At 37.5% G+C, this 17,499-nt stretch overlaps 1 protein-coding gene across 4 annotated transcripts in view; it reads left to right on the top strand.

The window, feature by feature from the left end:
* Ncoa7 (nuclear receptor coactivator 7) overlaps positions 1 to 17,499 on the top strand; it is a 116,515-nt gene that overhangs the window by 80,399 nt on the left and 18,617 nt on the right. For 3 of the 4 annotated variants that reach the window (XM_042685313.1, XM_042685398.1, XM_042685535.1), the window contains 2 exons: positions 527 to 1,581; positions 2,726 to 2,894. In XM_042685313.1, the coding sequence (XP_042541247.1) occupies positions 527 to 1,581; positions 2,726 to 2,894 (1,224 nt within the window). The remainder of the gene's footprint in view (positions 1 to 526; positions 1,582 to 2,725; positions 2,895 to 17,499) is intronic. The other variant, XM_042685471.1, reaches the window with a different exon arrangement.

A 17,499-nucleotide genomic window follows, 5' to 3' on the forward strand; every position in this document is an offset into this window, starting at 1 on the left:
GGGCTTTTTATCCTAACTGCAAGCATCCAGTTTTAAGCCAGGAAACCAAAAATACAGCTAAAAGTCAGTCAATTGTAGACAACAAATAAGTAGTTATGAAGTCTTTAAGAATTAATATGGTTGGCTTATTCAATGATTTATAAAAAGGCAGAGTTTTGAATACTTAATGGACTGATATATTTCCTCTCCTTTATCCTTTCCTTCATAAAAATCAGAAACATTATTGTCTCATATTGAAAAGTCTTCTGGGTAACATCTGCATGTTCATGTATCATGTCCAAATCTCCACTCATGTGCTTCTAGTAGAATATGCAGTTCACCTGGTTTGTTCATTTGCCATTTCCTTTAGTTGATTTATGTTTCATTTTTAATTCAACCTCTAGAGATCATTTTTTATTCTTAAGTCATTATAACATAACTTTAAGTTGTTGTGTATTTTTGTTTTGTTTTGCTTTTGCCTTTCCTCCATCTTGTTTTTTATTTTATTTTAACATTCCATGTGCACCCACCGTTTTTGCCCCAACAGTGACCTACCTCAGGATCTTTGTCCTCTGTACAGGCCTGGAGAATGGGAAGACCTAGCTTCAGAAAAAGATATCAACCCATTCAGTAAGTTCAAATCCATCAATAGGGAAAAACGACAGCAGAATGGAGAGAGAACCATTGCTTCAGATTCCAAATCCGCAGGCTCTTTGGAGGAGTCCACAGAACACTCCCACACAAAGCCTTCAAGCAGCCCTCTCTCAGGGAAATTAAAGAAACGGGAACCCTCTAGGGAGACTAGGAGTGGATCTCCCCTAGTGACTCAGCTCAGTAAGCCACCTTCAGACACACATACCGCATTTGATTCTGCACCCAAAGAAAACTCCCTTTTGGGGGAAGATGATGACTTTGTAGACTTGGAAGAGCTTTCTTCCCAAACTGAGAGTGGAATGAGCAAAAGAGGCACTTCAAAGAAACTCCTTGCAGTTGACCCAGAAAAGCAAAAGAAGTCTGAACCACCACAAGTAATCAATTCGGCTGTAGAACCACAGTTACGGTCATCCCGGGACTTTTCAGGACCAGAGAGTGATGCTGAATTGAAGGGGACCTTAGACATAGAAACCTGTGAGAAGCAAGACATAATGCCAGAAGTGGACAAGCAGTCTGGATCCCCAGAAAGCCAGGTAGAAAAACCACTGAACATACATGAAGATCTAGATAAAGTTAAGCTCATTGAATATTACCTAAACAAGAGTAGAGAAGGGTCCCAGTTACCCGAAAATGTTCAAAAGGCAGAATTAAGTGATGGCAACTGTGTGGAACCAGTGGGAATAGACATCACCCTGAGCAGTTCTCTTCTCCAGGAAGGAGATTCGCCAACTGAGGGCAATAAAAAAACAGAAAAGGCCTGCCTGAAAGAAAGAGAACCCCTGCCACTCAGATTGGACAAGGACACAGAAGAAAATGTGATCAAAGATAAAGAGTCTCTAGATCCATTTTTGGAATCTGCTCTGGATAAAAGTTGCCAAGGTGCCCAAATGGATAATAAATCTGAGATTCAGTTGTGGCTGTTAAAGAGAATTCAGGTTCCCATTGAAGGTAAGATGTCCTTTAATATTTTTAGATTCACGCTTCTAGAACTTGCACATGTAATAATAAAAGTAGTATAATTATTTGAGAACAATGTTTTCTCACTCAATAGGATACAAATTTATAGACTGTATCTGTTCTGGAACTTTTATTGTAATTATAAAATACAGAATAATAAAATACAGAATTGAGTTATAAAACTCAGAACTTGAATTATAAAATACAGCTATTTCAGAAGTTATTTCTCTTCCTCCTCCTCCTCCTCTTCCTCCTCCTCCTCCTCCTCCTCCTCCTCTTCCTCTTCTCTCTCTTCTTCTTTTGGTGGACCTAGGGTTTGAACTCAGGACCTTATGCTTGTTAGATAGAAGTTCTTCAACTTGAGCCATACCTTTAGTCCTGACTTTTTTTTTTTTTAATCTTTCAAGTAATTTTCTTTTCCTACTTTATTTTTACGTACTAGAGTATGAGCTCATGCTTATTAGGCAAATACTCTCCTACAAGTCCCCACACCTAGCCTTTTTTTTATTGCTTTATTTATTTTTTTAGATAGGAACTTTATTTGTGATTTCATCTGTGCTTCCAAGTAGCTGTGATTACAAATGTTGACTACTGTGTCTAGTTTGTTGGTTGAGGTGTGGTTCTGTTGGTGTTTTGCCTGAGTTGACTTTAAACTGATTTTTCCCATCTCTGCTTCCCAAGCAACTAGGCTTGTAGGCATGAGCCACCTAACAGGCCTTTTTTTGTGTATCACTAAGTCAAAAGAAATATCAATTGCTTTTGAAAATTTTCAGTTCTAAACTAAATTTGATTATGGGGTCCTGGTTTAGGGGTCCTGGTTGCTGTTCTTTTAATATGTACTTGTGAATTGTCTGATTTCTACCTTATTGCTGTTGCATTGATTTTTCTGCTTATTTCTAGTATGTAGTATCTTGTGTGTTACATGAGATATAGACCAATTGGAAATAACCAAATCTTTTTTTTCTACTGTGCTAAAGAAGGTCTAAAAAAGTTATTAGTAATGTAGCCAAAGGATGTTGCTCCATAGTTTTGGACTTTCTATCCCTGGGAAAGGCTAGCTTTTACTCTTTGTGAGTTGAAATTTCCAATGTCACTCATGCTGTTGTTACTGAGGAAGAATGTTCATATGCTTCAGATATACTTCCCTCGAAAGAAGAAAAGAGCAAGACCCCACCCATGTTTTTGTGCATCAAAGTTGGGAAACCAATGAGGAAATCCTTTGCTACCCCAACTGCCACCATGGCCCAGCAATATGGTAAACGAAGAAAGCAGCCAGAGTACTGGTTTGCTGTTCCTCGGGAGAGGTGAGTGTCGGCTAAAAGAGAATATCTGGGGCTGGGAAGGTGGCTCAGTGGTAGAGTGCTTGCCTTGCATGCATGAGGCCCTGGGTTCAATTCCTCAGCACCACATAAGCAGAAAATGCCAGAAGTGGCACTGTGGCTCAAGTGGTAGAGTGCTAGCCTTGAGCTGTAGAGCTGAGGGACAGCGCCCAAGTCCAGAGTTCAAGCCCAGGACTGGTAAAAAAAGAAAAAAAAATTTTTAAAAAGAGAATATCTGCTGCCTAGCTGAATTAAAGTTGCATTTGGATATTAGTTACCTTAAAATATTTAATTTTAATCTTAAACACAAACATTCTGGGTGGATATTGGATTACTTTGTGATATAGCAAATAAAAAATTCACAGTACAGTCTTCTGAACCATTCTCTTGTTGCCCAATTGCTTTTTAAATGAAAGATTTAGATATTTTCAGATGCCAGTAATCGGAGGTACTCTTCTGTTAAGAATAAAGGAACATTGTGGCGCCGTTCCATCCAAAGCGAGATAAGTGCAGAACAGACTACAGAGGCATGATTGATTGTAATTTTTAAAGTGCTTATAATAATAGGAAACTAAAGTCTCTTTGACCTTATGAGTAGCATCTGTGACTCAGCAGGGTTAAAAATGTGGCATATAAGCTAGGAATGTGGCCTAGTGGTAGAGTGCTTGCCTAGCACGTATGATACCCTGAGTTTAATTCCTCAGTACCACATACACAGAAAAAGCAAAAAATGGTGCTGTGGCTCAAGTGGTAGAGTGCTAGTCTTGATCAAAAGAAGCTCAGGGTTAGTACCCAGGCCCTGAATTCAAGTCCCAGGTCTGGCAAAAAAAAATGTAAAAATGTGGCATGCTACATCCTGGGGAGGTTGGGGGTTTATATACTTTTAGAGAGAATTATATTAATTTTAGCTTATTTTTTTATTTTATTTTTTTATTGTGAAAATACTGTATAGAGGGGTTACAATTACATGGACAAAATAATGAGTACATTTCTTATCAAGCATTGTAGCCTCCTAGCTTATTTTTTATTGTAATAATTGTACATACTAATGAGGTACAGTGTAATATTTCTGCACATGAAAATAACGTGCAATGATCAATTCAGAGTGATTGATATAACTATCAGCTCAACTATTTCTCATTTCCCTATGTTGAGAGCATTCAAAATCCTTTCTAGGCATTTTGAAATATACTGTTATTGTTTTTATTTAACCTATTGTACTACAGAACACAGGACTTCTTCTATCTGGATGTAATGATAGACATGTTAACAAACCTCTTACTAGCTAAACTCACTTCCCAGCGTTTTACTCTTTTCTTCTATGACTTTACTCAGTTTTAATTTTTACTCTTTTCTTTTTACAATTTTCTTCTTTTCTTCTATGAGATCAACCTTTCTAACTTCCACATATGAATGAGAATATACAATGTATATGTATATAACATATTCTATATATGTGTATACAGAATATACAAAGAACATATAATATATACAATAATTGATTTTCTGTCTCCCTTCCTTATTATAACATCCTCTGGGATTAGTTGTGGTTGTAAGTGACAAGATTCCTTTCCTTTTATGGCTGAGTAATATTACATTGTGTGTATATACCACATTATCTTTACCGATGCATCTTTTATTGAGAACGGGAACTCATCTAACACCTTGGCTATTATGAGTAGTGCTGTAATAAACAAAGAGTTCAAACAAAGAGATTGGTAAGTTTTGATTGACCGAAGAAAATACTTTTTTGATTATGCAACAGCTTTGGATAGTCCTGCATCTAGAGAATACCTGTACCATAAAAATATCTTAGGGACAAGCGCTAGTGGCCCAGGAACAGAGATCTAAGGATCATAGTTTGAAGCTATCCTAAGCAGGGAAGTTCCTGAGATTCGTATCTCCAATTAACTGCCAAAAAGGCCAGATGTGGAGCTGTGGCTCAGCAGTGGAATGCTTAGCTTTGAACAATGAACAAGAAATGCTCAGGGACAAAGCCCAGGACCTGAGTTCAAGCTCTACGACACACACACACACACACACACACACACACACACACACACACACACACACACACACACACACACACACACACACACACACACACACACACACAGGATAATAATTAGGAAATATTCTTTTAGAAAAAATAACTAGGAAATACCTTTTTGAGAAAATAATTCATTTTCCTTTTGAATATATAGTAGAATTAAAAATACTTTTACAAAGGACTGAGAATTATTTTTGACTATGAAACCCACTAATGTTTCCTTTTCTTCACAAGTCATCTGTTTTCATTTCCAGGAGCAAACTCACTATCAAGTTTTCCCATATGAATTCTCTCAAAGAAAGGTTAAATTCTAAGCCAAAGGCATACCCTCTGGTGACACTACCCAGAATGATAACTCTGAGGAATTATCATGGCTTGTTTTAATTATGGTTTAATAAGGAAATAATTGAATTTATTAATGGTAATGGATTTCCTTCTCTGAGATACCTACCTACATCAATCTGGACAGAAAACATGATTTGTTTTTCATTTATGTGATGTTCCCCTTTACCTGTACCTGCAGTCCCCACACTTAACTCACGGAAATTTTAATCTAGTAATAAGGAAAAGAGATGTGTATCTTTTGTTATTTTTAAAAAAATATTTCAAGAGAAGCAATATAAATTTCTGAAGTCCTGTTAAGATTGGAATACTATAACTGGAATTGTACAACTAGACAATACCTTAGATTTAGGTTTATAGGTAAGAAAAACAGCACTGAAAACTTACAGCCACATTGTGGTTAGGTGACTTTCATCCTCCATGAGAAAAAATGGCTTGTTGTATGTATTCCCTTTTCCTTAGAAAATGGATTGTTTATAGCAAATGGTGGATTTGTTTTTCAATGTATTGTCTTTAATTGGACTGGGTATTCAAAAGATTCTGTAGAATAATTGTTAGCAATCCTACACATGTAAATTGTTTTACTGTCATTGTCTAACCCAGATGAAATCTTATTGCTGAACTAGGACTTATCTTTGACCTCTTACATAAGAAGTTGTTTTTAGAGCTTTTTAAAGTAGGTCATTTGTTGAATTCTATTATATGGTATTTTATAGTGTTCTTAACATTTTTGTCTTTGAGACATAGTTTTCATTCTTGACTAGTTATTAATTAACCAAATTGTTGGAGGCAATACATTGTGCTCTGTTAATGATGGTAGATTGTGTGTGTGTGTGTGTGTGTGTGTGTGTGTGTGTGTGTGTGTGTGTGTGTGTGTGTGTGTGTGTAGAGATGTTATGAAACTTTGGGTATAATTATTTCCTTTTGTATTTCCATGTCACCTTTCCTTACAGTAACCCACATGTTAGTTTGAGAAGGGATAGATGGAACAATCCTGTAGTTAATTCACACCAAGACTTCCAAGTGCATAGAATAGATTTAAATTCATTTTTTTGTCTGTCATGGGGATTGACCTCTGGGCCTGATTAAATTCAATTTTTTATTCCAGTTTGTGAAATTCTTCAGAACTGAAGGCTCAAGAGAAGTCTTTAAGGGAAAAATAAGATGTGGCCTGTAATTCTTTTCTTATACTAATGACGTTTTCTGGATTCCTTTGCTATAGCACACAAAACTCTCCTACTTGCTCTACTATGGACTGAATCCACAGGTAGGAGTTTCAGCTGAAGGGTGAAAGCCCCCTAGAAGTGGCTCCTTTCCTGGCGTAAAATACCTTCCTATTAGCCATACAGAAGTGACAGATGCTCTTTGAGGTACATTTAGTACATCAAAGCTCCTTGTCACAAGAAAAATTGTACCTTGATGTTGACAGAACTTAACAAATATATGTTTTGCTCTTCCTCTCTACTTTTTTGAAAAACATGAAAAACACAAACATGTTTTTCTGAGGAAATTTAACTCAACCACATCCTCTCTTTCCTTTACAATGTGTGCCATGGCTTACTTGACTCTGTGATTGAATGGATAGTTTACAAGTAAGAAAAATGGAGAGGGTAGAGGGCAGGGGAAGTCTATGCTGATCTCTTTTGTTTGTCATGCTGTTTGTTTCCTCCAGCAATTCTTATTAAGTTTCAGATTCTACAAATTGGAAATATGAAGTAATTAAAAACTGTTTAAATGCATTATAAATCCAGATAAGCTGGCAATTTCTTCTTGAGCAACTGCACAACACTACTTGAAGCATACTCAGGTTCACTCAAGATTAAGTGCTTATCAGTCTAAATCCTCCTGGCTTTATTGTAGCATCTGCTGGAAGAAGTATGATAGAAGGATACTTGAGAGAGTTACAGAGTTTCCAGAATTCATCTTACAGAGTTCTGTCTTTTCCTCCTCTCATTCTTAAGGCTAATTTAACCATGACAAAAATGTATAATTCCACTCTATTTTAACACTCTAGTACAGATGGGAATCCAATTGTCTGAAATGTTTGGGATCAGGAGTGTTTCAGATTTCAGGGCTTTTTGGATTTTGAAATATTTTGTCTAGACTTTACAAGATGAATATACTTAATCCAAGAATCTGAAATGTGAAATGCAATACTTGAAATCAAAAACTTTTAAAGTCCTGACATGACATTCAAAAAGTGTCACATTTCAAAATTTTCAGATTAGCAGTGTTTAACCAGTATAGGATTTCTCAACCTTGGTACTGTGGACATTTCTGATTACATGTTCTTTGTTGTTGGGAGTGAGTTGTCCAATACCTGTGGCTTCTACCCAGTAGCCACCAATAGCTCCTCCAGTTGTGACAAGGAAAAGTGTCTGTAGAATTTGCCAAGTGTCATTTGGTAGACATGATCACTTCATACTGACAGGTTGGACTTGAGCCTCTGTGCCATACTGAACACAGCTCTCAACAGCTCTTGTCAATCTCTGTACCTGGATGGAAATGTGAACCCGATGTTTGTAAATCTTGTTGCACCATCTTTCTGTCTCTTTTCAAAAGAAGCTGAAATGTGGATTATGTGTGTCAGATCTCCCTAGCCAATGAACATAGTCTAAGTCTAGGTTATAGAATGCAACCTGAGGGCTCCATCATTGATTTAATATAAACTTTGAGGTTTTTCTTATTTTTGAGGGACTTCTTTTTTTTTATATAAGTACACTTTGTTTTAAGTAGTAAGTCTCAAAGACCTTTGCTTCTATTTTGGTAAAGCAGAAGAATATAGTGTATTTTTCCCCAGGTTTGTTGAATCAAGCATTAAAAATTGTCTATCTTTCAGGTATGCAGCATGCTGATTTCACCCTTATGTACCTTGTAAATATATACTTCAGTTAAGCTACTAATATGTCTACTCCATCACATATTAAGCTTGTTTTTTTCTCTTTCTTCTGACTCTTTTCTTTGTATGTATAGGGAGAACATTTACCAAATTGCAAGTATTGTAATATTCCTTTATCTATATTTTTACGTTCCAACGTTTGTTAACTGTGGTCAACTGTGATTCTTAGCTATTAAATGGAAAAACTCCAGAAATAAACCATTCAAATTTAAATTGCATGTAGTTCTGAGTAGTGTAAGGAAATCTGCTGCCCCCTCCTTCTCCTGGCTGGAACACGAGTCATTCTTTTTCCTAGCATATTTGTGTATGTTCTACCTTCCACCTCTTGATTACTTAATTGTTGTCTGAGTTATCAGACTGACTGTTACAGTGTCTCAGTTCCTGCATTCCAGTAACCCTTACATTGGCCTGTGTTACATTGAAACACCCATGCCATTCATCTCACTGTGTCTCATGACCTAGACTTTGTATAGTTTCACATCATAAGAAGAAGAAGCCTCAGTAGAGCATAATAAGGCATTTTGAAACAGAAAGGGGCACACATTCATGTAATTTTTATTATAATACACTGGTATAAAATATAATATTTACTAGTCATTATTGTCAGTTGCTTACTGAGCCTAACATAAATTAGGTCTTAGGTCATATGCCTCATAGATGTGGAGAACATTACTGTGTACAATGCAGTGTTGTTGACTACAGTCACATGGTTTTACAGTGGATACAAAGAAGTGTAAATAAAGTTTTCCTTTGATAGACAGACTGCACCTTTTAAAAAAATGAAGAAAATACCAGACCACTACTAACCTCTGCTCTAAATTGGAGCTGTAGAATATTCAGACTAAAATGGACCTTACAGAACAAGGAAAATTATCATTGTCTGTGAAGGACTTCTGATTGGGCCAAGGTAGTATTTTTCCAGCAACAAACTCTGTGGTGAGGAATGCTTTATCTTACTGGGATCCTGGTGTTCTGTATAGACTGGAGCCTCTGGAAGATTTAGACTAAAGTGCATTTAAATAATTTATAATCAACAGTACAGTGAACAGCTCATTTATGAGCACATGTACCTCAACTTTCTAAGCTACAGTTTTTTCTTCCTCTCTTCTTCCCCGCCCTGTAAATTCTCTTTTAGTACCCATTTTCCAATCCATTTCCTGTTTGTCTTTGCCATAATATACTCCAAAGATGTTTTAGTATGATAGCTACTAAATTATTTACCACTTCCTACTTATAATTATTTGTGTGTGTTTGGTGCTGTGGATTGAACTCTGGACCTATGCGTGCTGTGCACTTGCTTAAGCACTGAGCTATACCTACAGCCCCTCTCACTTCTGACTTTTAACTTGAGTAGTTTATGAATTATATTTTGCTGCTTGTAGCCCCAGTTTCTTTCCCCAGCATTCAAATGGCCTTTAGTAGGAGAGCAGTGACTGAACTGTCTATGAGTTACTTTGGTCAGGTTTATTGGCTTATGTGGCATCAGAAGAAAGGATCTAGGCACAAGAAATATCTAAAAGCACAATCAACTTCACACTTAAAATTCTTGACACCAATAAGGGAACTAGGTTTTCTTACTTCATGTTAGAAGCTCAGAGAGTTTGAGGAACTTCTCAAACCATGCATCTAGAGCCAGTTTCAGAACTAATGTCTTTGACCTAGAATCATGTTCTTAAAAAAAAAAATCATTTACCTCTGTGTTTTGGGTTTTGTTTGTTTTCTTTTGTTTTCATAGTGGGAGAACTATTCAGTGGTGAATGCCTATATAATCAAAACTACTTGAGTGGCTGAGGTAGAGGAAACACTGGGCCCAGGGATTTGAGACTACTTTTTGCCCTCATTCCATCCCTCCCTCTTTATGGTAACATAAAGAAAGCCATCTAACAATAAAGTAAATCTCACCATAAATAGTTGTCACTCTTGTTCAAGAAAATAGATTGCCATCATACCTAAAGTGCATATTCCTTAGGTATGAATGGTAGAGTGAAACTTTGTTCCAAAGATCAGCTCCTCGATGTCCCATCAGGTTTTCTATCCTTTACTATACTGCCTTGTCAGAGACAGGGTACTAGGAACTAATAAAACTACAGATGGCCTGACCACAAAGGAAATGTCAAAGTGTATTAGTTAAGACTATGAACTGACCTGTTGCTGATTGTGGGTCTATATTTGGTGTTCTTTTGTAACCTAGGGTCAGCTGATCTGTGCAGTGTATCAGTATCTTCATCCATTAAATAGGAATGATAATTTGGGATTATAATAAAAATAAATGAGTTTATCCATACACTAAATCCATACACTAAATTCCATTTCCCCTTCCCATTGTAATGGACTCTTCCTCCTCCTTCCACATGTAGTTTGACCAAGGCTATAAAAATCTTTCCCATAACCCAGCCTTAGACTTGTCTCTGCAAGGCTTACCTTTCTCATCACTCTTACTGAGGCAGTAGGTGAGGACAGAGATGGAATGGCTGCTGAACCAATATGCTGGAGCATGTGGCTGGAACAAGGGGTACAAAACAAAACAAAGCTCTCAGTTGGTTCTGCAGAGTCCCCCCTATGGGGGGACTTTGGAAGGGTTTTATGCAGTTTGGTGAAGTGATCAGATGTGTATTTTATAAGATCATTTCCACCACTCTGTAATTTTTCTTGGCCTCCTTGGCTACTTCCTCCTTAAAGATTAGCCTTTCCTAGAACCAAGTACTTGACCTAGATTTCTGCTAACACGTTATAGCACCCATTGTTCAGGAACATTTAGCAGTCTGGGTGGTGGTAATTACTGAAATTGTTCAGTTCTGGCTCTGCCAGAGACATTGGACAGTGCTGAGGCAGCTGATTCATCTGAGACTACAAAGTGAATCACTAAGGGAATTTTTTAAAGCCATCAACTGGCTTTTCATGGTCAAGATTGATGGTAGAGATACGGTTGATTTGAATAATTGGTGACTAGAGAAAATCAGTTTTACTAAAATGTTGAAGGAAAAAAACAAAGATTTTAAAAAACTGCCTCCTCCAGACAGTATCTGAGCCAGGTTTTATTTAACAAAGGGCATACACTAAAGGTTAATAAAATCAGAACAGAATAATTCAGGAATGAAAAGGAGTTAGAAAATATGCTAGCCCAAATGTTATACTCTGAAGAAAAAGTCTGAAGAAAAAGTTAAGAATAGAAGGGACGTTAGAAAGAAACAAAACTCTAGAAACTTAAGGATGGGGACATATAAGCAGATTTATGTATCAAGATGATGATGACAAAAAGAGGGAAAGGATGGAAGAGCCAGAAGAATAATGGAAAATTGCCAAGGAATAGGATTATCCACAGTACAGAGAGAAGGGTGAAGCTAGGTAAGAGAGGAGGGTGTTCTGTAGAATTAGAGGAGCTACTAATGACTGGGAATACACAGAGACTTTGTGGTGGATTCATAGAAGTGGATAAACACCCAAAAGAAGAGGTAGAAAAATGATCCTGTCTGTTTTCATTGAAGTGTTTTGGGAAGGGCATTCATAGAGCAATCCAAGCCATAGGCTGCCTGTTGGGTACCAGCGAGGGTGAGAAAAGATGGGCCTGAAAGTTCTTAAGTCCGCAGGGGTCAAATGGTTGGAGAAAGCAAGAGAGGTCAAGACAGGAGCACAACAGATCTAGTCAGAAGGAAGGAATAGGCAAGATATGCCAAAAGGCAGAAGGGGGAATTTCAAAAGCTGAAGGTTTTTTATTCAGGTCTTTCTCCAGAACCTGACGTTTTTAGAAACCTGGAAACTACCAACTAGGAAAATCCCTTTAGCCAAAGAACCGAAACAATCCTTTCAAGAATTTGGCAAAGTAAACTTAAGGGCAGTTATAGCCTCTTCCTCCCCAGTTAAATAGTACAATAGTATAAACAAGCCAGAGTAGAGTTGGAAAGAGAGACACTTATTCCTTCCATTTGGTTCCCAAGGGACATTTGACTTTAAGAAAATACAATCCAAATGAATTCTGATTTTCTCCTATGGAACAGATCTTTTCAATTCTTTGTTTCTTCTGCCTTCATTCTCAGAGAAATGAGGGAATATTGTATAAGATGGTAGTGTTGAAAGACACCTTGGTGTGTTAGTGCCATGAGTATTTAAGAAAAAAATGACATGACTATTTCCTGTCAAGGTGACCTATTGTAAAATCTGCCTTGTGATTTCTCTGAAAGGGGAACCTGAGCCTTCCCAGGCAAGGGACAGCTCTGATAGTGGATGAAACAGAACCTTCTGCCCACGAGAGGAGGAAAGCCATTCTCTAAGTGTGTAGCAGAGTGCTGACAGAATAGTTCCAGGGGTTGAAGGACAGTGCTGTGAACCTACAAGATGCAAGAATGAGCACTGGACATGCACTCTAAGGGCCAGTTGGGACATGTTGCTAATATGTATATAGGCTTCGTGAGTAAAACTCCAAGTCAAGGAAGCAATTGGCTCATACTAAGATGTAAGACCTCTAGAAATGGACAGATAAAAAATATACTTGTCCCCCCCCCTCCCCCCCGCAGTTGCCAGCATGTTTTTTAAAGACAGTTTAACCTGACTTGAACATTTCAAGGGATATGGCATATATTTGATATCCCAAGACCTCAGTATCTCAGTTTCTGATCTGTACATTGGGTCTGATAATTATTGTCCCATAGAGCCATTACGGTTTTAAACCTTAAGTTTTATCCAGCTTTACTTTTTTTTTCTTTTTAATTTTTTTTTGGCAGTACTAGGGCTTGAACTCAGGGCCTGAGTATGTCTATGAGCTTTTCTGATTCAGGTTGACATTCTGCCATTGGAACCACAATTCTCCTTCTGGCTTTCTGGTAGTTAATTGGAGATGAAAGTCTCATGGACTTTCCTGTCTGGGCTGGCCTCAAACCCTGATCCTCAGATCTCAGACTCCTGAGTAGCTAGGGTTACAGATATCAGCTACCAATGTCTCTGTGATTTTCTTTAAAGGTAGTCTGATATTTTATTAGCATTGGTTAAAGCAGAGGCTGTTTTTGTATTTAGTAGTAATATTTTTATGATGGTGAACCTCTATTGTATGGTCTGAGAACGTCTTTTCCCTTTTCTAGAGACTGACTAAGCACAAGAAGCAGTGTTCAGTCACTGTTTAATGGGCCCTGGCTGCTCTTGACCATTGGTTCCTGCAGAGTAGGCACTTTAGGTGCAAACAAAGATTTGATTTACCACTCACTGAAAACAGGTCCCCAAAAGGAACCTGTAATAAATTCTCTTACCTGATCATCCCAGATTGTTGCACAGGCTGAGCTAGCCCTACTAGAGAGACTGACTTTGGCAAACAACAGTGTTTTATACCAAAATTAACCCTTTAACCCCACCTCCATTTGTTATTGCTCCCAAGTAATACACACATACATATATAGCCATTTCCTTCCATAGTATGCCCAAGTATCAGGAAGCTCAGTCTAAATTGCAGCATTAACCTCATACCATGACCAAATTTAGCTCTGATTACAATTATGACCAGACCCCAGCACTTCTTCCACTCCCTTGGAAAATTTCCACTTAGGAATGATGGGCAGAGAAAGGGATATTATCCTTTACCATATCGGGCTTACCTTTCTTAGAACTGGAATGTATCAGTGAAATTCTAGTAATATTGAACTTCCAAAGAGAGGTATTAACATTAGATTCCTCATTAGGAACTCATCTAGACCTTATACAAATCATTCTCTCACCTTCTACCCCATCTGCCTTTCTTTTGTGTTATAGGAGTTAGTTATCTTCATAAAGCAGGAAACATCCAAATATGTTCTTACTTTACATCAGTAGATTTAAACAGGACAGATCAAATTGTGTCCCTGAGCACTTAATATGATTGTCACCAGAAAGGAACAGTTAGTAAGATTAGCATCTTTCTGTTAACTCTGTATTGACTCATGTATTTTTTTTTTTACAATTGGCATTTTCCTATGATTTGTAAGAAAGATTGAAATCTAACTCCAAATCTGTGAGTCATTCTCATTCCCTTGCAGACATGCACAAGAATGTAAGATAACACAAGCTTTTAGCATTTCTCAAAATGTTTGTTCCTTTACGTTAATCCTGAGTGATGACTTCCCTTTGAGAGTAAAATGTTAAGAGTTCAAGTGAGTAATGTATCATGGGCAATGGGCCCAAAAGTAATGAAAGATACCTTGTGTCATCAATAGGAAATAACCTGGAAATGGTTCAGAAATCATTGTGGGGTGAGGAGAGAATTTTGTATTCTGGTCAAAAGAATCCTGATTGACAATCCTAGGAGGTCTAGTCCTGCCTATGATATGGTTGGTTTTCCCCAGAGCCCTCATTTCTTTATGACTAAGGAAAGTCAGTTAAATTAAACAATATCCATCAACCCCACCAGCACTCATATTCCAGAAAATAAGCTTCACCAAGGCAGAGGCTCAGACACATGTAGATTCCCAGGAATGATTATTAAAGAGCTGGGTCTTCCAGCCAAAGACCACCATGGGCACACTGAAATTTAATTAGTTGGATTGTCTCAGTCAGTGAGGAAAATGCCATCGTAGGAAACCATGGCCCGCTCAGTAAGAAATTGGTTAGGGGTAAGGGTATATATAAGTATTAGAACCCTTGCCTAGCCTGCTCTTGGTTAATACTCAACACGAGGGTAAGAGTGAGAGGAATCAGTAGTGTTAGCAAGGAGTTCTATGAACTGATTATGGTGCTACATGCCTGTAATCTAGGGAGCTGAGAGGAAAATCACTAGTGATCTTGGCTACATAGTGTGTGAGTTTCAGGCCAGACTGCATGACATCATAGGACTCTCATCTCTAAAAGAAGCGAAGATAGGAGAGAAAGAAGTTACAGGAGTTAGGTTTGATGGTGTAGAGGAGCACTTTGCCCTAGCCGGTATTCTGTTTGGCAAGATGGATAATTCTGGAGTTGGCTATCCAGAGAGAGGAAGACTAGTAAGATGAATGATGTAGTCATTCATAATACTCAGATGAGGGGGGATATTTGCTCATTATTGTAGCTGGATAGTGTTTGTGGTTTTATCTGTGTTCACAAGACTGGTCTTGTTTTCATCTTGATTCATCATTGTCAAAGGTTGGCCTCTTCTGACAGTTGTGTTCCATGAAATTATTTATGTCCAATAGAAAACATCAGAGCCTAGCTGTGAATAGCAGGCAGGCTTCTAGCAGTACAAAAGCTTGTCAATCGCAGCAGGTTAGAATGCAAATAGTGTCTTTTCTCTTTCCATAAGTAAGCTAGAAATTAGGAAGCCATTTTTGTTTTTCACATTTGAATTTTCCTAATGTTAATATTTATGTCGTGAATGTTGTGACTGCAGATAACAATTATCTACTGTATATCTCAAAAAGCTAGAAGGAAGGTTTTGAATACTTTTGCCTTAAAGATAAGAGACATGTTTGAGAACATAGGTCTTTTTACGCTAATTCAACATCATATATATCTATATATCTATATATATTATGTATACCTGTATAAAAAAGTAACATAATATTCCATGGGTATATACATCTTCATGTTTTTCATATCATTTAATTTTTTAATTTTATAAAAATAAGCAAATAAAAATAAAGTCTCCCATTCCAAACTTTAGAGCGACATATATTTAATTCTCAACTCTGCTCCAAAATACTCATTAGCAAGTGGAGTAAATATTAATTATTGAAAATAATAAGAGTTAAAGCTGTGTACTTATTAAACCTCTCTGGAGTAGTGATTTACTTTGTTTTCTCAGTTAATTGCTAATAGGGGGCAAAGATCATCCTTATACTGAGAAATTAGTTAAAATATGCCTGTTTACATAATTGTATAATTATAATTGAATGAGATTGTTTTTTTGAGCTTCACAATCCCAGTTTGGGGGATGTATTCTGTAGATTTACCTGTATATGTGCAAAATGACACATCCAAAGTCAGTTCATCACAGAATTATTTATTACACCATAATCCCAGAAACAACCTATGTGTTACTACAGAGAATGATGATATAACCTACGGTAAATTCACCTGGTAAAGTACCGGGTGGCTATAAAAATAGAATGAGGAAACCATCTATATACTGCTATGGAACTGTATGGAAGATACTTTGTTAAGAGACAGAATACTGGAGGATAATAAAAGACTAAAGGGGAAAAGTTATACATTCATGTTTATACCTGTGTAAATAATACCACAAAGTACACATAATAGTCATCTTTTTTTGCAAAATGGGTACGAACATTTTTCCCTATATACTTTTATAATATTTTTTGAGCTGGGCACCAGTGGCTCATATCTATAATCCTAGCTACTCAGGAGGCAGCAGTCTGAGGATCACAGTTCAAAGCCAGCCTGGGCAGGCTCACAGACTTTTATCTCCATCTTGAGTTCAAGCCCCACAATGAACAAAAAAGGAAAAAGGACAAAATGAGACTCTTATCTCTAATAAAACACATAAAAATGCTAGAAGTGGAGTTGTGGCTCAAGTGGCATGTAGACCACTAGCCTTGAGCAAGAAAAGCTCAGAGACAGTACCATGCCCTGAGTTCAAGCCCCAAGACTGTCAGCAACATCTAGATAAGTAGAGATAGGAGAGAGAGAGAGAGAGAGAGAGAGAGAGAGAGAGAGAGAGAGAGAGAGAGAGAGAGAGAGAGAGAGAGAGAGAGAGATTTGCATCCTTAAATATACTACCTATTCTAAAATTAATTTGAAAGTATATGTGATAGAGACTGTCTTTATCTCACTCCATTCCCCAGAGGTGAGTATTTTGATCAGTGGCTTACCTAATCTTTTATTGTTTTCCTCTGAAAGAAACAAAACCAATAGGAAGTAGCTCATGTGATTGTGGGTCTAGAAAGAACTAAAATTTCAGGGTAAGCCAGTTGACTGGAGACCTGAGAAGAGTTGTTGTTGCGGTATCAAGTCTAAAGAGGGTCTAAAGGCAAAATTCCTTCTTCCTTTAGGGACCTCAGTCTTTTTCTGTTCAGGCCTCCATGTGGTTGAATAACCCTCACCCGCACCCAACCCCTCACGCAGAGATTACAAAGTATAAACTGTTTTACTAACACTTTGTGATTTAAATATTTTTAGAAATTACTTTAACAAAACTAGGTTTAGTTGGTTGATCCATGTAATCCTAGCTAGGCTGAGATCAAGAGGGTTGCTGTTCAAGGCCAACCCAAGCAGCATAGTTTTTGAGACCCCCATCTCAACCCATAGCTGAATGCAGTAGTATGTGCCTGTTACCCGAGCATCTACAGGAAGCCTTATGTACACAGATCATGGCTAAGTCATGTGTATATAAGGAGGGTAAGACCTTACTC

This window comes from Dipodomys spectabilis, unplaced genomic scaffold (genome assembly GCF_019054845.1).
Source record: "Dipodomys spectabilis isolate Male_0828 unplaced genomic scaffold, ASM1905484v1 ptg000001l, whole genome shotgun sequence".
Classification (NCBI taxonomy): Eukaryota; Metazoa; Chordata; class Mammalia; order Rodentia; family Heteromyidae; genus Dipodomys; species Dipodomys spectabilis.